Below are 22,729 nucleotides of genomic sequence, written 5' to 3'. Positions count from 1 at the left end.
GGACCTTTAAAGATCATCTAGTTCCAACCCCCCTGCCATGGGCAGGGACACCTTCCACTAGACCAGGTTGCTCAAAGCCCCATCTAGCCTGGCCACGAACACTTCCAGAGGGGGCAGCCACAGCTTCTCTGGGGCAACTTGTTCCTGTGTCTCACCACCCTCACAGTAAAGAACTTCCTTTCTTACATCTAATCTAATCTACATCTACCCTCATCATAAGAACAGCAGTACACTATTTAACAGCAGGCATATACTTTCTAAAATATAAAAAAAATACTGTATCACAAATAGCTTTTATATTATCTTTAAAAATTTATGGACTGAATTAACAGCACTGGAAGCTATTAAACATAAAAAACTAGTTGTTTCTAATCTGATAGTTTAGCTTGTCTGACGTCTCTAGCTACCTAAGAAATCTTATTTTCTGTGGTTTTCATTAATATATTTTATAATGCCATCAAAATACTTTCACTTAAATCTAAGATTTACCTTACATAAGACTATTTGCATTAAAAAGTTGAGTCAATTTTTTCATGGAAAAATAAGCACTTCTGAGATCTTCCATGAGATAAAGAAATTAAAACAAAACTAAGTTTCAAACAAAATACACTAAGCTAACAAAAAAGATATTAATGACACTTCTGACAAGCTGACAAAAACTGAAACTCATAATGAAATGCTGCTGCTCTATTTATGATCCTCACCTTCCCAGACAGTGATCCTGCAAAAGGATGCTTTTATGTTTCCTCACCCTGTCACCCGCAGCAATCAGACTTCCAACATTAATTATTCTACTCTTAGGAATTATAATTTAAGATCTGAAACTTTATTTTCAGCCTTTCAATGCTGAGACACAACCTTAACATTTTAATTGATCAGAGAAATTATCTTCCCTTTCTATACTAAATAAATACACCTAAACTGTGAATAAGATACACATAGTTTGTGGATTAACTTTTAAGCAACACTTTCATGCACTATAGATGTAAAACACATGGATGATGATTTGGTTTCCCAGAAGACACTGAAAAGACAAAATATGAACTTTTAAAAATTTAATTTCAACTACTGATGTGAAAAAGACTAAAACACTCCACAAATCTAGCATACTATAATTCAAAGATACTATTTTTTTTAAAAAAATTTTAATAGCATCCCTTTAAGCCACCAGGATCTCACATTTCAAGCACATCTAATTTTGTTATATATATGTTAAACATATGTACTTACTGTTATTTTTGTTCGGGGGGTTTGACAGCCTTGATCTAAAAATGTAAAAAAAGATTTTTAGAAATATTTCCCTTTTTCAGAATCAAAGCAATTTTCAGTAAGCAACCCAGACGTCTATCATCAGGTAACACTAACACCCGTGATTAGTACTGTATCACAGGTGTGAACTGCACGCAAGACTTATCATTCATAGGCACCTCACTACTCTGGCACTGAACCTTACACAAAAGCAAACACTAAATCAGTGCTCCATACAGATGTGAATATAGCCTCCTTCAGAAAAGTAAATACCAAAATGTTGAAGTATGAAAATGGCCATATAAAGAAGTTGTGTTGCTATAAATACATTAAAAAAGCTGATTTATTTGAGTTTTGCCTGACTTGCCATTTAAACCATGTAAACATGCTTTCAGCTGCCATCAGCAAATTTACACAGTACCTACTGCTAACAGAAAGAAAAAAAAGCAATGTATTTCTCTTATCTAGATACTTTCATTCCATTCTCATTTAGTTTCCATACCATTTATTTCCATTTAATGTATTTCTTTTTTTAATTCTTAGTACATTTATCTGCTTTCTGTAACCAAAACACATTTTGAAAAGAAGTATTTCCACAGAGCAAGTAATGACAAACTGGAGCACAATGAAAGAAGAAAGTATTTTCTGTTCCCATGATGACACAACTCTAAAATTATGCTTCACTTTAAAAGATTTGTTTTTGAAGAAGTGATTAGAAAACTGTTTGATTACCTGAAAATGTTTCAGCTCTCAAAAAAACAATAAAATAAAGAGCCAATATAAAAAAAAGCAAGCAGCTCAGTGATGGTTCTTTGATAAAAAATGGTAGTCTAACAGAGTTTATTACAACAAATAAATAATTCATGCAGACTTTTAATTTAAAGAAAGCATTTTGTTTGCCATTCAGCAGCCATAAGGCAGCACGTACCATAGTGTAAGTTCTCAGGTCCTTTTTGGGTTGCCAGATTTGGTTCATTTTGTTGACAGTAGAAACGGAGCAAACAGTGCTGATCACAGAAGTGTTTCATTTCACCACGCCACTGCACTTTCTCTTTGAGAGTTCCTTGAGACTTACAACAGTCACATCGTGCAGCCTTAATGCAAAGGAAGATTTTGACATTTTTAAACAGGCCGTGGAAAAAAACCCACTATTTCTACATTTTAAAAGGTTATGTTCTTAAGAGTACTGAAGAATCATTATTGCTACACAGGTATGTCTTGCTCTATGATAGTTATACTACCTTCTAACCTGTGTACAGGCACATCTGGCATTTTATTTTTAATTGTTTGCTGGGGGTTAACACCCAGAATGAATTTGTTGTGTTTCACTAAGTCTTTAAAAAATTTCTCACTTCTAGACAGTCAACAAAAAACGAATTTTATGCACTGATTTCACTTAATTTCAACCAAGCATTCTGCAAAACAAAAGCAGAAAGTGACTGAGACACCTTGATGACTCTCTTGAACTGAGGACGAGTTGGTTTTTTCCTCCCAAAGTGTGGTAGTTTTTTTGTTAAGGCACAAACAGAATCACTACTCTTGGTATCAAATCAGAGCCCTTTAGTGTAAATAACTTCTATATTTTCACTCTTTTAGTAGTTCAAGAACAATTTTAGATTGTAGTTATTTAGTTCAAAGTTTCTGTATGATTTAAAACAATAGCTCTCAAACTGAAGAGGCTTCCACAAAATCTAGTTAGCATGTAACTTGAAACTCAAAACTTTGTTCTTCTGTATCACTATCTAAACGTTTAAGTAATGTGTCTTTCATGAGCTTACATTATAATTTCATGAGGCATCACTAAGACACATTGTTTTTCTCCAAAATAGATTCCACTGAATTTAATCAGCCATGTTATATATTATCTGAACAGTGGTAACCCCAGTTTCAGATCTTCAAGTAAGCAAATTGTTTGCAGTACTGCTTCCCTTGATACTGCTTGCAACCTCCATTCTAAAGCAGTCCTTAAAAAAAAAAAAAAAAAAAAAAAAAAAAAAAAAAAAAGAAGCTTTATGGATACTCAGGAATCCGAAAATCCGAAAGAAATTAACCTAACAATATAGCCAGAAGAGGAAAGTTATGATAATATGCAACATAAAACACTAATACATAAAACCATACACAACATTGCAGTTATGCACAAGGCTCTGATGGCTAAAAAACCCCCAAGGTCCAACTATTGTTTTGGCAGCTCCAAAAAAGTATTAACAGGCCAATGAGTTCAAATTTTAAAGGTAATTAAACGTTGAGTTCCTTTCCTGTACTTGCACATTCTGGCACCATCCTCTGGCAATGTAGGAAATCCAGCTTGTGTTGTAATTTTCAAGTATTTAAGATGATATATCAAGAGGGTTGATTCTAACCATATAACCAGCTTTAAATTGGGAGCAATTGAAGCTGTGGTGTGTCTTCAGGATCACACCAAGTGCCAGCTGGCCCTGGAAGGACAGGTACTTGTCTTCCCCCTCCTCTGTGCAGGTGTCAGCAGTACTGCTTATGCATCTGCAGGGTACACAAGGTCAGGGACCTCAAAGCACTGCATCACCCCCATCCTCCATAAATTTTTATTACATTTGTCACTTTGACTTTCTGCTGATGCTGATCCACAGTACATTTTGCAGCAGAGATGTTCTCAGTGGGACAAAAGAGCAAGTAAGTTGTATTCTTGGAAGGGAGTAGGGACGAAGATAAAGTATGGAGTGTTGCCAAAATAGCCTGGATTTATGAGTTCAGGGAAACTGTGAATTCACACCTTTAATGCAAATGTATCTTCCAAAGCCACCAAAAGGCTGAAATTCCAGTAGGAAAAAATAATTCATTCTGATTTTAAATCTCAAGCCCACCTAAAACCGATTGACAGCTGACCCAGGTACAGAAAAGCCCACCTATTCTGATCTGCTGCACAATGTGTGTCATAGCATCACTTTCTGCTCAATTTTCTGTCTCCTTCAAAGAAAGAAAAAGGTGACAAATCACAAATATAGCAACTACAGCCTTCCTGCAACTGTTTTCTTCCTCTCATGGTTCTGCTCTTTCATTTAGACCTTTGACTAAGTGCTTTATTTCTCCTGGGCTGCTAAAGTACTTAGGTGAAAAAAAATTGGTTTGCTTCCACATGGAAATTACTATTCCATAGCAAATCCAAGATTCCTTTATAAGGATGCTTCATTTCTCATCCCTACATTTGCTACACCGTAATTCTACCATTTCCATCATCATGTTTTCAGCCAATACTATATATCCTTCCATGCACTGAAGTTTCCTACTACCTGGTTGCTCTCCTCACTTCCCTGACTATGGAATTAACTGAAAGTGAAAATGTGAATTCATGATTCCCTGCTTTTTTCTTCCTTTCCCTTTTCATTTGTTTTCATCTGGGATACTGGCACTACGAGTTAATTGAATCTCCAAAATACCTGCCCTTCATCTCTGGTCTATCTCTGTGTTTCCAGAAAGTCCATCTATACACTGTGCGCTCCAATCGCACGTAACGTCTTTGCCACTCTTGACCAGTTTTGGGGCCAACTTCAACACGTTCAAATGGGCATGGCAATTAGTATAGATCACTAATGTTTGCTCCAGAATTGCTTTGAAAACAAAGTTTTCACATGTGGAGCTACTATTTACATATTCAGTCCTCCAATGACCCATTCCTAAATGTTATCCAATGGTTTGGACTGGTATTGATTTGACATAATCTTAGCTGTCTATTCTGAGCTCAATACACAATAAAGAGGAAGCAAGAGATGCTTCCAGAGAGTGAGCGATTATAAGACAAAGGAGATCAACTGTTCTGAAACAGTACCTACCTAAAATTAAGATACCTAACTATACAACGGCTGAATTCAGACAAGAGAAATTCCACAAGGTCATTTTGCTGACTTTACCATTTAGATTAATGCTGGCTCCACTGTTTCAATTTTTACTACTGTTGACAATCACTGCTATCTTAGCTCACCAGCCACAATAATTTTTCTGTGCCTCAGACTGTAGTCCCCCACCTCCTACTTAGTCTTTGCTGAAGACACCTGACCTCTACTGAATACATAAGATATACTCAGTGAAATCAATACTCCACTGTAGCCTTAAATGACCTGTAAGCACACTTCAGCAATGTTTCACAATGTGTATTTAAAGAAACAGATTTCTGTGCTGTTCTCAGAGTGGTATACTCTTTTTCAATGTGCTTTCAATGCTCTAGTGTAACTAACATCGAATGATCGAAACTGTCATCAAACATCAGGCTACTAAAATATTTATATTTAAATTTCCCACGCATTTTTCAGATTGACATCAAAACCATAGCATGCAAGTGAAGTTTACAGGAGGAACTCCAATAACTTGGGGAGCTAACCTCAAGACCCCCAAAATTTTACCTCACCTTAGTGGTGCATGAACACCATACAGTAGAAATTTTCTCAGAACTTGTCACCAACTGGTAACTGTAGCTGTCATCCAACAGATGATTAGGACTGAACTACTCTTTTACATTTCAATCCCTCATGTTAGCTTGAAGACCACTTCTAGGTAAGTCTGATGTGGTTCTCATACTCCTAGATAACAGTCTGTTGTGCTTCTACCACTGCTAACTTCTGTTTTTTCAGAAGAGAATTCTGGCATTCAGGGAAGTTCTCCCATAATACTTAAGTATTTTTAAAAGTTAAAATGCTTTTCAAGATAATACTACATGAGAAAGATGTGTCCATAAAAAAAAGTAGACAAAGAAGATGGAGACAAACACTTGTTTAATGAACACAATGCTGGTGTTAAAACATTACTAGGTTATTACTACTTATTTCTCTTCATGTATACATTCATTGAAACTCCAAAATGACACTGGACGTTGCATAAATGAGACAAAGCTCATACATATGTAACTATTCTTTTAAGAAGCTAACAGACAAAACAGCAAATGAAGTACAATTTGAGGGAGGGGTCCATATCTATTCTGTCTTCCTATATTTTCATCATTATCTATTTATGACTAGGTAGGAACATCAGCTAACAATGCACTACCAAATCTAAGATATCTGGAGTGACTTATATAAAAGAGGGAGAAGTTACCAACGAGTATGTAAAGAAAAAAAGACAATTTTAGCAAAACACACAATTTCCCAAAACCTATTACATGTCTTCCCCATGTATTAAATCCCAGACTTATAAAAACAGAACTGAATTAGGCAAAGGCTTTAAGTACTTTAAAAAAATGACAACAATTCAACATCACGTAACACTAGTTCCACTATAAAGCATAAGATTCAAAAGTAAAAATATCTCACACTTCAGTATCATCAGAAAGTATCAAAAGTCACTAGTCACCAGCAAGTCTGTTTAGATTAAATTACCTTTTCATGGCGTCACGTCTAACTTTCCTGTACCACAGTACCAACAGCATTTCTTAATCAGACCTAATGGGCCAATTAAGTTATTGCCTTATCCCATGAATCAGAAGGATAATCTCAAGTCAGAGTTTTCAAGTGGTTCTCAAACCTGAATCAGAGTACAAGCTTCTATAGAAGTTTATGTACATGAAACTAGTTTGGTATGCACACTCCCAGACTATATTCTTTGCTGAACACCAAGAGATTTCTAAAGCACACCAAAGCTTTATTAAGTTCTCTATCAGAAGGCACTTTTTACGCAGGATTGAGTTTCACCCCATACCACAAGTTTTAAGGCATATAGATTAAGTATTACTGTAAGAAGTTAACATTTTAGTAAGTTTAAGAACTTGGCAGCCAAGCTTCGTCACCCTATTTTCACATGAGACGAAGAAACACATTCTGGTCATCAGGAATTTTCTTTCAGAAATGTCTAACAGGACCCTACATACATTATTCAAAATAAAGACTTTACAATGTTTGGCTGTAACATTTCTGCAACCAGCCATTCCAAAATATCATGTCTTCAGATTCAGTTCTTTTATGGTAGGTAGATCATCTTGAATTACAGGACTTGTATCTAGACCTCTAATATTTCAAGCTTTTTATTGCCTTCCAGGCTGTGTACAAAGTTTTGGTAAGGTGATGAATTTTGTACTGTCTTTTTTGTAATTGCATCCACAAGTGTAGTTCTTGTTTTGTTATTATCAAGTGTAGCTTTCGAGGATATTCACACCAGAGATCAAATATTTTATCCATGGTACTAATCGCAGGTTAAACCCAGTCCAATTTCACCTTTATGTCTTTCAAAAAATGAAAACAAAAAACCTCTTAATGTGAACTCTTTGATGGTTGTGCTTCATAAGGTAGTTAAGCTTCCAGAGATTTAGAAATAGATGCCATCTGTTTGATTTAAACTTTTATTAAAAATTCATTTGGTCTTGTTTTTCCCTTTGGCATCCTTTCCACTGGGAAATACGAAACAATCAAAGCCTCTGCAGTTCAAAGTGTGGGAGAAGGGAAAAGGCAAAAATGGAGGCAAAAACAGGAACAAGAAAAACTCTGCTAACCTAGTTTATCGTCAGTCAAATAAAGGTATCATCCAGCTGTTAACAGTGTTTTCAACATTCTGAATACACATTTAAGAAGTTTTGACAAGAAAAATATGGCATCAATTGAGAGGAAAAATAGGAATTATAAAGTAACAAGTATACATAGTAGTTTCTTGGTTTTCTGTAACTCAAGACTTCCTTGCCAAATTAATAAAATCAGATGGTAGAAATGCTGCTCTAAGATCTAAGAAAACTCAAATGATGAAATTAATACATTTGCTTATTGTGTAGCAAATGCTTTGCTGAAGTAAGCCATATTTGCTGCACAGTCCTTGAGATATCCTCATATGTGCATTTTTGGTTTTTTTAACTGTGGAGCTCTCGTCAAAAATTCTGAGTTACTTGCCTTGTAGTACCAGTCCTGAAATTTTTTACAGCACTCTTCACTGCAGAAATCTCTCACTACACCATCAAGTTCCTTAGTTGCTCCCTTTTTGCACAGCTGTGAGCAGTAATTACAAGTAACACATCTCAGTCCTAACCGTCTTGCAAAGTCTTGTTTATATAGCAGCTTGCAGCCTGGAAACAGATTTTAAACATTAGGAACAAAGTAATTTTACAGAGAGATATCACAGTTAAAGAGTTACATATTGAAAATTAAATGAATACAGTAACAGCTAACAACTGGGCCTTCAGACAAATTCAGGTTGTATAATAGACTGTATTTCAAGACGTTTTTACCTGAATACCTTTCCTGCTTAACTCTATGGTTACATGTGATGTCTGTATCTTTTCCAAACACTACGCTTGAATCTGTGCTTATCAAATCTCTGAATATATAGTCAGAAAAAAATGCGTAATTTTATTTTCATACAGACCCATGCCAAAGCGTTGACTTGGAATTACATTGCTCAGTTACACATCCTCAGAATGATAGATATCCAGACAATGATGAGCAGAAATTTTAAGCTAGGCAACACTATCCACTAAAACAATACCTATCTTGAAGGATCAACTTACTTCTACTACTACTTTCATTCATATTAATACAAACCACTTAAGACAACTCATTAATTTTTAATAACACTAACAGGTACAAGATGAGCTAAGAACTGAGGAGTTTCTTAAATATGACTATAAAGTAAGCAATGATCAGTACTAAGAATAATTATGCAATGATAGCAGTTTACATAGGAAATCTCTGCAGGATTTGTATGTAACGAATCTTTTCTTATTTTCACATCAGGTGGGTTTTTTCCTTTTTGCATTTGCTATGCAGTCATAATTTCAAGGTTGCCATAATGAGAGCTATATTCTCCAATAATCTGATCCTCCCTCAAGCAAATTAGAAAAGACATTCTAACATATTAAATGCATTAAAAGATGAATACTGTAGCTATTACATAGGCTATTTTGAGAATATAATGTATTTAAACTACCCCAAATCTAGTGTCTATTCAGCTGATGGCTAAATCTATACTGTATATCTCTATAATTGTTCTAATTTTACAGAAGAGAACAGTATGAGAAGATGAAGTTACTGTCTATATTAAACACTGGAGGGACAAGATAACATCTCCACAGATCTTCAATCTAAGGTTCTTCACCTGTTTTTATGATCTCCCAATTAATACAGAGGCACCAAGACCAGAACTCAAGCCTTCCAAGGGCCCACTCTGCTAGGGCATATATTATAACACATGCAGACTTCTGCACTTCTGGTAAAATTATGAAATACGTAGCATACATGCTGCATTTCCTCTGGCATACAGAATATAAAAATACTACAATTACAATGTGTTCAGTAATCTCAAGGAAGTGACTTGTGCTGTTGTCCATTAGGGTAGAATTTCGTATGTGTCAAATATATTATTTTTAAAATCATTAAAAGCACAAGAATGCAAGTGGAAGCTGCAGCAGACAGCATCTTCCAATTATCAAAAGGTTACTGAGGAATTTTAACTTGCAATGCTACAAGGTTTGCTAACAAATTAATTGTACAAATAAAACATTGTAGGTAATAACTGTGTTTTAAACTGGGGTGTTTTGTAGTTATATATCTGATTCTTCAAGAACAGAATTAAAAAAATTACTAACACACACAACAGGCAATGCAGGTGGAAAGTGCCAAATCAAGCAATCATCCTTACAGTGCAATGTCAGATGTTGAATACACTGCTCTTAAGGAAATAATAATCCTGAAGATACCAGTGTGTGCAAGCTATTAGTTAAAAGTATCCATTAAAGCACGGAAAATTTCTTGCCAGTGTTTTTTCCTGCTGGCTGTCATTATTATACGGGGCATCAGATTCTTTCCACTTCTTCACAATTCCAGAGGTAGCTCAGCACCACAATGTATCCTCCTCTTCAGCTGTGCCTTAGAAGAGACATCAATGTTGCATCAACCTTTCAAGACTGGCAGTAGAGTACTTCTTCTAATCTATAATCAGGTAAGCTGTGTGCATCTGGCTAAATAGTCTACAAAGTTATCAGGCAAGAAATTTTCCATTCTACAGCCAAACATCTCCCTCATCTCTGTGACTCATGGAAAATAATGAGCAGTGAACATTAAGTAAGGGGAAACAAAAGGTCCAACATTCCAGTCCTCAAGACTAAATGCCTGAAAAGCATGGGTCTTTATATAGATCGCTGTCTACAGGGCTTTTTGCTGAAGTAGACCTTTAGAATATAGAAAATCCATCTTTATAAAACTTCAGGTATTGACAGAAGATTGTTACAACACTAAAGAGTCCAAAAATGGAAGTACAGGGGTTTCTTTTTGCAACATTATGAGCAAAATTCTTCATATTTGTGTGATATGCTTTTCAGTCTTTGTAATAGGTAACTTAATCCACCTGACCGGGGTACATGTGGTTGCTTCAAGATCTTGTCACTTCAGAAAAAAGGAAAAAAAAAGCCTTTCTTCCCACAGAATGTATTTTAATTCAGTCCTCGGTACTCTGTGCATACCTAGGATAAAACTTTTCATTATAATGCTATGGTTTTGATTGGAGTAGTAAGACTTTCTTTGAAGTATGGAGAAAGGTAATCACCTTTGGCAAAACAGATCCTGACCTCAAACAACTTGGCCTTCATGGTGCACAATGTAAATCCTGAATCAAGAGAGCAGTAGCACCCATGCTGGCTTTGAAGATGTGACCAAGAAGTGGTCTTTAACTGACAGTACATTATGGATGAGCAATAAAAAAAAGCCCTGGTTATCTGATCTTTCCATTATCAACACTAAAATCCTGAAAGCTTGGCCAGCCTAACTCCACTGGGGACTTGGGGTTCATGAGTATAAGCACTGCCCAAGACAAACAGGTGATAGTCCCAAGGTTTTGAACAAAAAGATAGGAGTAAAAGCCTATGTTCCTTGGGATTTCTGCTCTACAGACACATGAGTTACAGCATGATCAGATGAAAACCTCTGGTGCTTTAATGCAACTCTAAGAGAAAACAGCTCTTAATTTCAAAGAAAAATGGAAGTGCAGGTCATCTGGTTTAAGCTACACAGGTCATCAGTAATGTTCTTCAGTAAAGTTCTAACAGAAGACCACCCTGCAAATCAACTGTCTCAAAGAGATCATTAAGGAGCATTTTCAGACCAAGTATCTCTAATTCAAAATCTGAAACAAACAAAAAAGAAGTAGCAGAGTATCTGCTAAATCAATGTAAAATATCCTTAATTATTGCAATTAGAATCCTGGCTTCCAAGCAAAATCCAATACAAAACCTATCCCTTCTAATAGTCCTGAACTTTGGTTCCCCACATAAACTGTAGAGAGAGAATAAGGATCTTAACACATGCAACAGAGTCTTACTGACAGGACAACATGCAAGCAGTTCCTCCAAACCTTTATTTCAGGCATGTTCCAGGTCAGGAGAGCTTCCTTCTCTTGGCAGACCCAAGAATTGCCAGGTCCAGCCCTGCAGATCTAACCATGGCAGGAAACATACTTCGCTTGACTGTCTGCAGACTCAGGGCAAGCAAGCTAGTAAGAACCTGATCCTATTCTACCATCAGCACCTACCCGAATTACTGGAAGTTCAGTACATTGACACATCAAGCAGCTGTAAAAAAGAAATGCTGAACTAGAAACAATGCCTCAACACCAGTCTCCTTCCTTTTACCACAGAGAATAACATCTTTTATAGAAAGCAACTGTTCCATCCTAAAAGCAATTAGTTTTCTATCTCTGAAAGGCTGTACTTACTAGACTACCTTTCTCTTCCTCCAAGCTACATACAAGACTGGCTGTTCTCTCATCTTGTAATAACTTCAACTGTTAGCCTTTAACAACTTCATCTAGAGAAGAATAACAAGCTTGTCATAGCACAAGCCTGTAGTATCAAAGAAGCCTGCAGCATCACAAGTGAGGTCTTGGAAGATTTCTGGAGCTACATTCCATCCACATCTTTCTGCTGCCTCCCTCCACATTGATTTAAAAGCAATAGCCACCTCTTCCATATCCATATTCCTGTCATCCACTGTCTCTGGTTTCACAGTAAACATCACTTTCCTTTGGAAGACAGATGCAACTCATCCAATTTTGAATCCAGCTTGGATTGTCCCTATCCTTTCTGTGTAACCCACCTCCCTCCTTGTTTTCTGCTGAAGAATCTTTTACTATTATTCAACTCAATTTTTATAAAGCCTGTTTATCCTAATATTTTCTGATATTAGATACTAGCTCCTTCCTTTCTCCTCCCTCCTACTCCCATCCAGTTTCTCAAGTTTTTGCTTGTTTTAAAATCTTTAAGACGCTTATTCTTTCAGGTTAATAAGATGCATCTTTATATGCTTTGTTCTTCTTGTGTTCATAATTTCAGCACCTTAAATTGTCATCACCCCTTATCTGCAATAGCCAATGCTGTCTTTGCTTAAAGAACTACCTCAAACCTTTTCAAAGATACAACAATGGAGTAAAAACCAAAAAATGACAGTCTAACAAGGACCACTGTAGTCAAACAATTCACAGGATTTCACTTCATATTCTTTACTATGGTGGAAACTAGCTCTCCATGAACAAAAAAAAAAATAAATCTATAGAGTCTGCACAACCTGTACTCAAATTAGAATTTAAATGATGTTACTTTAAAAGTATCAATGCTCTCCCTTTAGAGACAGAGTGAAGATAAACATACAATCTCTTCCTCAGCATAGTTCTATCTTTTGACTTTTTTAATTACAAGAATGCTGTCAGGAGTATCAAAATCCAGGTTAATGAATTTTCAAGTCATTCCAGAAGATACGCATCCAACAAGCACTAACTGGAAACCACATCTACACAATCAGACTCTTCCACAAATAGAATACAGCAAGAACCAACTCTCCAGCTCTTCCATGTGTTTGTCTGGAGGGCGGGGACCTCTGCTTCCTTTCAGCGTAGCCAAGAACCTTCACTTGGTGCTGCTGCAGCAAGGGAGACTGTCAAGTATTTCGTTGTTAAGTATTGGGACTCCTCCAATTCAAATATTCTGCCTTTTCAACTTTTTATCAGCAGAGAAGTATCTTTGAGCTTTTACAGTAATAAAATTTGTTTGGAATAGTCATCTGCAGCTTAAAGATTTAATATCAGACTACTAAATAGGATGATGCAGCCTGAACAACTGCACTGTGCCAATCAGAGCTCTCTAACAAAAACTGCTGTGAATCAAACAGATGTCAGGGATGTCCCACTGTAACTACTGTCCAAAGCAGTCAAAGAAGAACATAATTCTCTCAGAATAATTCAGGCACCTCAAAATCCCTCCAAAGTTGACTTCCACTTTTCTACTAACCCGATTTGTAGGAAAGGAATACCTTCCCTCAGTAACAACATGACTCTTAGAATTGTGAAAGGGCATTTTTATGGATCATACATTTTGCAGTATTTAAAACATGTTTTGCTTTTTACTTGTCCCCTTTTGCCGGGATATTCCAACTCGGGACCAAATCAACCAAAAGAAAGCTACAGGGAAGTTGCTATTTCAGGTTAGAATTTAGCTCAGAGGGACATGGCCAAAGGAGTGGTCAGAAGCAAACCCAAACTGTCTAACATAGTAGAATGATGCTGAAAAGTTTCCATAGCAAGCACAAGTTATTTTAACATAGTAGGCCATTGTCAGAGCTGCAGAGAGGGAGATAACAGCTCTGTGAAGCACAAACCCAAGATTCTGTTAACAGAAGATTTCTGTTATGAAAAACAATCAACTGGGATACGAAATTTTACATATACTAAATACCCTTTCTTCTAAATGCATTCTATACCATTTAGCAATCCCTGATAGCTTTATGAGATCCTATTGCAAAGTAGCATGCAGTTAGGAAGTTATAATTATGCCATTAAATTTTTCATAAAAATGGGTACTTTACTACTGTCTTCAAAAAACTTCTGTATGCTTGCCCAAATTCTGTACATTTTATTTTTAAAAGCTATATCCGTGTCTCTAAAAACAGACAGCTGACAATGTAAACTATTAAAAAAAGCTGTCTTTAAACAGTTTCTGTAGCTCTTATGTTTAACAATAATGAAACGAAACATCAGGAATGAAGAGACTGAAGGAGGGCTGATGGCAACCTACTTCACCTAGGGGAAGAGTACAGTCAGCGTGGCAGGGCCAGCATACCAACCTCTACTCAGTGCAGTTCTCCACATACTGGAGAAGCCCAGCAACTATAACTAAGTCTTAGCAACACTTCGATTCACACATCAGTTTTTAAACCAGTTTGTTAAAGTTACTAGTAACAACAGGAATGACTATAAAATTCAGGTAATATCTTAACTGGTTGTGAAACGTTCATATGTAAGCACCCGTATAAAATTTAACACATATTTAGGCTATTCCCACTATCTGTAACATTTTCATATAAATCTAAAAACTAATCAGCTAAACAATAGTATACTTCACTGAACAATCCACTGTGCAGCAGTTGTTAGAAAAATGCCACTCTACAATGCTTTAACTAAATATACCCCTTTCCTAGACATACTCAGTTCTGAAATCACTCAATGTCTTTTTCCACTTGTCAGCTCTACAGTATTTCAAAAGGGATTATTGCTACTTAGAGGAAACATCAGAATTGCCTTACACTGCGTTTAATTTGCAGAATTCATAATTTCCAAAAACTTACTGGCATACTCTCAGGATGACAGTACAACTGATAGTTTCATAGCTGTCTTATCTGTATCATCCATTTGAAAGGAACTCCAGGCACTGGATAACTGAGTTACTCCACAACTTACTGACCTTCTCCTTCCAAGAAGCAGACTACTGGATATGAATCAGGGTTATTAACATTCACATTATAAAATTATTATAAAGCCTGTGTTATTTAAATCATAACACTTACTTCTACTTAAAAAATGAATTAAATGCAAAATATCTAAAAGTTTAAAAAGTCATGTTGATACTCAGCATAAAATAGTTTCATTGCTACATTACCAAAGACTGATTTGTTCTCCTAGACCCTCAGAAGGGATATATATTTAAAAAAACGCAAACTCAATAACTTGAAGGATTCAAAATTTGCACATCCTATCCTCAGTTGTCACTCATGCAACTATACATACATAAAAATCCAAAAGGAACTTCAATCTTCTCGCTTTAGGATATACAATATGCATCTTATTTAGATACTGCTATTTTAGAATGAGGCATTCTAGTGACATAACACCCAGACAGTTTAATTTCCAGAGCCTCAGCACCAGGTGAACAGATGAAACTCTTTCAACTTGTCCGTCCAGGTTGCTCTTTCCCCACATACCACTCAAGTTTTAGACAGAAACAGAAAAAGCATACTCTAATCCATGAAGGAATTAATAACTATCTTCAGCACAAATGATAAGTCAGTTCTATTTACCCTTAATGCAATGGAAGTTTCAGCTAGTCACTGCACATATTTTTAAATATCTCAAGAGAAGCATATAAAGAAATAAGAGTTGGAACGAAACTGCACAAAAATACTGATCCCAGAGACTTCCATGTAGATGCCAGGTTTTGTGTGAAAATATGTATGTATGTGCACGCGTAAAAAAAACTCAGGCATGAAGAATGTGAGTGAAGGAGTGATGACATCTTCAGTACTCGGGCTAGGCAGGCATAAGCAGTCAAGGGGTATTTGTGATTGATCTTACATAAACTTTCCCATCAGTTTGCTTGAAGACAAATAAGCACTCTTGTAGAAATTTCAACACCTGCTTAAATTTTGTTGATTTTATTTAGGAGCCACCTTTTATAAACACACACCTGAAATATTCCAGTATTTTCCCTCAAGAGTTCAATTTCTTCCCAAAAATGCCAATAACTTTTGTGACTGAGCACCTTAGGTTATTTCTTCTCAAACTGTAATACACTGTTTTCTGGTGAAGAACAATCGCATACTCAACAAAATATTCTAAGTTGGTGAAGTTTCTTGGAACACTTTGCAATATCCAAACCAGCATGGCCTCCATATTCAACAAGTTTATTTGGTACATCTACGAGTTTTTCTACTTTACAAATGGCTGGACATATTTCTGGAAAAAGGCTATGACATCAAGGGAAAACTGGTAGTGTTCGGTGCCTGGAAAAGGGGGAAGAGAAATCTATCCCCTCTGATGATGGAACTTCTATTTGTTGACCTCCTCTCAGTCTATCTAAAGACCTGGCCCTCTCCTCCCCACATCAGATCTGTTAACTCTTGGATTCTACTATTTCTGCAGCAATCAATGTCAATCATTGGTTTTCCTTTACAGGACCTAGGTTGCTTCTACAAAGCTTCTGTCCAGGTCAGCAGTTTATTTTCATCGGGTAACACAGACAGCTTTTTTCATATGCATCACAAAGAGACCTAAGCTACAGCTAGCAGGTGTGTGCCACATTTATTCAAGTTACTTTCTACTTAATGGTGCTTTTGATTACCTCCTCTCTATTACTCATTTTTTCACATCACCACAGTAAGCCAATACATTTTGTTTTAATGGTAACATTTGGCGTATTCATCCTCATAAAGATCATCTTTGCTGTCAAGCTGGCAGTCCAACACAGGCAAACTCAGGACACACACTAGTATGTCCAGGAATGGATTCTCCCCATTTAGTAACTGTATTCATGCAGAAGAGTGTTTTTTTCTCTCCTTCCTCTAATTTTCCAATAGAAAATACAAGTCCTCACTTATTTCAAGTGCCCTTGTACAGAAATGTATTTATGGAAGTAGTAATATGGCATAGCTTGCATCATGAACATTACTGATTTTGTTGTGACACCTACCAGGCTTTAATATTAGGGAGTCGTACCACCAGGCTCTAATATTAGGGAGTCCTAAGCATTCACAGTAATACCATCATATACTGTAATCTCCAGGCCAAAGAAGCTTTATCTTGTCTTTGGATATATTACGTGGAATCATTTTATTCACAGAAGTAATTTCTAGCCAAACGTTAATCGGGCACTGCAATGATACACTGTAAAACTGGGCCTTGCTTTGTCCTTTTTTCCTCTCCAACTATCACTTTACAAAAATAAAGCAGTGATGGCAAAGAAATTTAAGCCACCACAGTCCATTCATCAGAAACAGAAGTCCAGAGCAATGAGGGAATGGCATAGAAGGAAGGCTGCCTCCAGCCTCACACTCCACCCCTCTCCAGCTTAACAGTGTATTGGTACATCTACTGTTTAATCTGCTTGAAAGAAGGTATCTTCAGCAAGGTTTATCAAATTACAGTGAAAGTGTTATTATAACTGAAGGAAAAAAAAATAATCAATATATCCTCCAGAGACGGTTATCCAAACTCATAGTTAAACTTCTAAGGTCAGGATTAAATATCAGTATCAAAGGACAGCTCAGCAGAAGGGGAAAGGATAGGTTCTTGTTATGACTGTATTTTGCTGTTTCCTTTAAAACAGTATTTTAATGCAACTTAAAAGAATCCTATGCCCATATAACTCCTTTTTAGTTTTTTTTTGAAAACCAAATCATTAGTCAGGAAACTGATAATGACAGTAATGAACAAACACTATAGGCATCATTTGAGTCACTGCTTGAATAACCATTGTAAGTCAATATAAAATTTCCACTGTCATATTAAATTTTGAAAATACTAATCAAAAAGAAAGCTTGATATTCCTCAATGCACTTAGTGTTGTACAGGCTCTGCTGCATAAATTTCAATAAACGAACTTATGTATCATTTTTGTGCATACATATACATGCATGTGCATGTATTTATACACACATACACCCCTAAGTGTGTTGTCTACTCTTCCTTAATCTGGAGTAAGTGGTGAAAAACTCAACAAAAGACCATAAAAGGAGCTCAGATAAATTAACAGGTACACACACTTCGTTAATAATAATGAAGAAAGTTCTGGTTTAGCCTCAAGTGCAGCAGAATGAGTTGTTACTTTAAATTTTAACAGTAAATATTAACATAGTAATTCAACTACAGTAAAACTACAATGACCAATACCTTAGGAAAAAACCCACATATATACATACCTTCGCTACAAAAGGGTCTTTTGATGCCAGAGAAATTCACCGTCTCATGCAGCGTTTTCTCTTCTTGACAGTATTCACAGTACGTAACTATGCAGTGCAGTTTCTTATAATCATCAGAACATGCTCTGCTGCAGAACTGATACACTTTGTTCTAAATGCAAAGTTGCAAAGCATCACAAATAGGGTTAATGGATAAAATCTTAAGGTCTGGATAGTGCAACTTTAATAGTTTGCCATTAAGACATAACTTTAACATGCAAAGTAAACAGAAATGCAAATACACAATTAGGGTATGACTTCTCATGTTAAAAATTACAACTCTCAAGCTGACAGTGAGTGCTACAAATACTCATAATTTCATATGAAAATGCTAAACAGAAAATATGCCAATCAATCTTAGCACATCCTGTTCAGATATTTCTCTCTGTTCATAGAGAAGTGTAATAATGGTCTATCATTTCTACAGTCATACAATAACTGAAGATGAAAGCAGATTTCAAACTTACAGCTGATCTGAGAAATTAAATTTTTCTTTAATTCCACAGATGCTTTTTTATTTATTTATGAACACAGACTTCTGCTTTTATCCACACCAAAGTTAAATAATATTCTACAGAATCAGGTAGGTTTTATTAACTTAATTTGTTAAGTTTCAATATCTTATAAAATAGCTATCTAGAAAAATTGTATGTCAATTACAGGTTTAAACACTTCATCGTCATTCTAAAAATAACACCAAAACTCCTCTTACCTCCCATTCCAGTACTTCTGGCTTTGAACAAAAAGAACTTTTGCAATAATTACATTTCAACTGAATATCACTGGGAGACACAAACTGACCATTTGCTGAAGACTGCACACTAAGAGTCTGAAAAACATAAATATATATATATATATATATACACATCACTAAAAAAATGCTACTTTTAGAACGTGTTTTTTTCAGTTAAGACTAGAGCGTTTGAGAATTTGGGAGTTTATAAACAAACTCAGGAGCCCTTCTGGCAAAAGCACAGCAGGTTAAGTCTTTTCCCTTGATTCCTTTTCTCTTGTCATCTTAGGTTTTCCAATCTCAGATTTTTACCTTTTTTTCCACTGTAATTACTTTAGGTCATATTTTTTTTTTACCTTACCTTTGTAATGCCTATTATTTAAGGGTAGTTATAAATGCCAAAAAAATATCCCAAAACTGAACACCTGTTAATTCACAAAACATGTATTTTCAGATCACAGCTTGCTTTACCTTTGTCACAAAAGTTCAAAGACCTACAAATAATTTCAAATCCAAACCTCACCAAGGCAGATTATCCACACCTTACCTAAGCATACCACTTGAAAATACAAACAACTTTTATTTTACAGTAAAAGGCCTTCAATAAGAAACTCTGCATCTACTCAAATTAAGAAAACACTAGCTAATAGTCCACCATGGCAGAAAGATGCAATCATTCAAACAGCTAACCCTTAAACAATTAAGGGTTTTCAGATGGAGAAAAATATTACATATTGCACATGTAGGTATGAGAATTTAATTCTGTAACTGAGTAATTCACTTAATGCATTTCTGATGCAATAAGTAGACAGAAAATTCAATTTTACCATAACTGTAAGCCTTCCCTTACATCTTACATGCCTACAGAACACTTTTGCACATTCCCTAGATCAATCAACAACTATCGGTGTATTATATATGCATTGTTCAAGACAAAATTTGAATGATTCAGTCACTTGAAGAATCCAGAGGACAAATTTCTTATGTTCATTTTCTCAACAAACTTTCCAACATCATTTGCAACAAGACAAATATATTGAAAACTAAGTTCTCTTCAGATTTGTTACTGCCTTCTCTACCTTGTAACACTGAGAATTTTAACATTTTTTTTTTTAATTTTAACATTTTAACATTAACAATCCTGTAACATTTCTGTTACAGGATATTTTTGTTCAGATTCTCATGTTACTAAGGGTTCACATACACTAGAAAAAAAACATTGTGATGAGACTGATTACTGATATATACCCTCACATAAGTGGACCAGTACTGCTGAGTGTTAGCTAGCAGTGCAAAAGTATCATTTTATGCAGATGCACTGATTGGGTATCAGGAGTTTGCAGACATGAAGCAGTCACGCGCATTTTCGAATCACGGACAAGACCCGAGAACAAAATGCCATATACAGCAGAAAAGATGCCAGCTTTATCCAATGTTCCACTGCCCCATAAACACTTTTAACAGTCTGATGCCCAAATGCAGTATTGTCATATTTGTCCCCACTGTATCCAGCAAATGTCCCTGTGGTAGAGATGGTTTTGCTCGATTTCGGCTGCTCTAAATAGGTAGTTGAAGACTTGTACTAACATGGAAGCCACAAAGGCATTTTAAGTTCAAGGTCCAATGTGCATTTCTGCATTTGCATGTTTCTTCACAGAGCAAACACCATGCTCAACACATGCTGCCATATGGGTTATGTAAGCACAATGGAAGTCCTAGAAGGTCTTGTTGAAAACAAGAAGAAATCAAGAAGCAAGTATACCTACCACCTCCAGATCAGGAATGAAGGAGAAATTAAAGAACTAGCAGATGTGACAGAAACACTGAAGACAGAAGGAGGAATGAAGATGAAATATATAAAATACTCATCAAATTAAAAGCAACTGTATTTTTTTACGTTTGTAATTACCTTTAAATATGAGACCAAAACACTTGTAGCTCTATTGTGAGGGCTACAAGTAAAACATGGGGTTTTGTTGTTTTCTGATGTATGGCACTGTTAGCTTCTTTTATTTCTTTGCCTAACTGTTTGCTGTGGTAGAAATTCAGACCCTACATAGTCTAGGGAGCTGGTAAATGAACAATAACAAAAGCTAGATATGTGAGAACAGTGGAGTTTGAGACTGTTTAAAATAAAAACCTGTTGTAAAGAATATTTACATCTAACTGTAGATAAAAAAAATCCAAACAATTTAAGCATTACTGCTTCTAAAACAAACCCAGTGTTTTTCATCGTAAACTCCTAAGGCTAACCGTTTTCCCACAGAACTGAGCAAAGAACTGAATTTGTATTACTGAAAGCTCTAAACCAAGCAGAAGGTGGTAGTAAAACCAAGAGTTAATCACAAGATGATTTTGTATGCCTCAAAGTTCCATTATCTTGATTACAATTAAGGACTGCTTCTGTATAATATTTTCATGTGTCAAGATGACATGCACATAGTATTTTCATCATCTTTCTTTGCCTCTAACTTACAAGATGGTTTGAAGAGAGAATATATTTAGGTATTATTTGCAGCAAAACCACCATAAATTCACTAAAATCTTTCACAGGTCACCCCAAACAGCAAGGTTTTATTGATGTGCTTTATCAAAAATATATTTGAGATCTATAGAGACATATATATGCACTCTTTTAAATATCAAAAAAATAGTTGTGATTATTGACTGTATGACTGACTTCTATTGAGCCTGTCCTAAACAAGAGCACGGGAAGTGCCAAGCAAAATGAAAAATCATTGTGAAGTCCTGTTCAGCATTCAATGCAACCATCTCAAACTGCTCTAAACTGCCAAACTGCTAATGAACAGTAGCAGACACAGCCTAGGACTCTTGTCAGAAGACCGGCGCAGCAGCAGAGATGCTGGCCCACCCGTGCCACTGCAGCATAAACGATAGAGGAGTTACACTTACTCAAACTGTGGAAGCATTTCTGTACATAAATGTGTATGTGGAATTGCTAGTAGGCATTCAGACTGGTCATGTTTTTTTCCAGTTCAGAAAAAAATAACTGAAAGAATCAAGTTGTTCTTAATGTGAAAAACAAATATGGAAATGAGGAATCTTTTACATATGGTCATCCACTAGGACTGTTCCACAAGCAAAATCAAGGGCACTAAATTAAACAGCAAAGGAACCAAACACCCCCCACACACACACTCATACACAGTTTCCAGCCTCAGTGTGGAAATTTCAGTTATTTTTATTATGATCAAATCTGGAAAAGTATTTCTGTGACAAGCATGTCAAGCTTCCTCAACACTTCTTGATGCAAAATACTCCTTTTTTTAAAATATACCTATGTGTGTGTGAGAGAAAGACAGATGTAAGGAATGACGAACAGACACATCATAATGATGGTGACTGAGAACACATTAGTGAATAACCAGAGTAACCTGCTAAATCCCACTGTACTTACAATGCTTGCACACACTGGTCCTACAACTCTCCTAATCATCAGTAAGTTGAAAAAAAAAATTAAAAATCAAAGCTTTAGCACGAATTTTCTGGAAACTTTTCACAGAGTCATGTTTTGGAAGATAGCTTGTAATTTAAGTCACTTAGTTGCTAACTTTGGGAAGAAACGTGTACTACAGCCTTCACGTTCACAATAAATAAATAAATAAATTGGCAGTTTATTTTTCCTTAAGCTCTAGGTTTGGAGCAAGATTTTCAACTGATCCAGTAAAGGTACTGATAGCACAAATGCCTTAAAACAGTACAACTGTGGAACAAGTCTGTCCTTAATTCTGCAATAACATCTTCCAAGACAGAGCATGAAAGAAGACAAGATACAGTCACACTATTCTACCAT

The 22,729-nt window shown here is 35.9% G+C and overlaps 1 protein-coding gene across 8 annotated transcripts in view; it reads right to left on the bottom strand.

Annotated features, from left to right (window-relative positions):
* ZMYM2 (zinc finger MYM-type containing 2) overlaps positions 1–22,729 on the bottom strand; it is a 98,256-nt gene that overhangs the window by 19,291 nt on the left and 56,236 nt on the right. For all 8 annotated transcript variants that reach the window (XM_026841156.1, XM_026841226.1, XM_026841216.1 and 5 more), the window contains 5 exons: positions 18,895–19,011; positions 18,144–18,294; positions 8,088–8,260; positions 2,177–2,342; positions 1,231–1,265 (listed from right to left, as the gene is read on the bottom strand). In XM_026841156.1, coding sequence (XP_026696957.1) covers positions 1,231–1,265; positions 2,177–2,342; positions 8,088–8,260; positions 18,144–18,294; positions 18,895–19,011 — 642 coding nt within the window. The remainder of the gene's footprint in view (positions 1–1,230; positions 1,266–2,176; positions 2,343–8,087; positions 8,261–18,143; positions 18,295–18,894; positions 19,012–22,729) is intronic.

Source organism: Athene cunicularia (genome assembly GCF_003259725.1).
Source record: "Athene cunicularia isolate RWA chromosome 1 unlocalized genomic scaffold, athCun1 chr1_part1, whole genome shotgun sequence".
NCBI classification, from domain to species: Eukaryota; Metazoa; Chordata; class Aves; order Strigiformes; family Strigidae; genus Athene; species Athene cunicularia.
This window is presented reverse-complemented; position numbering and strand designations above follow the sequence as displayed.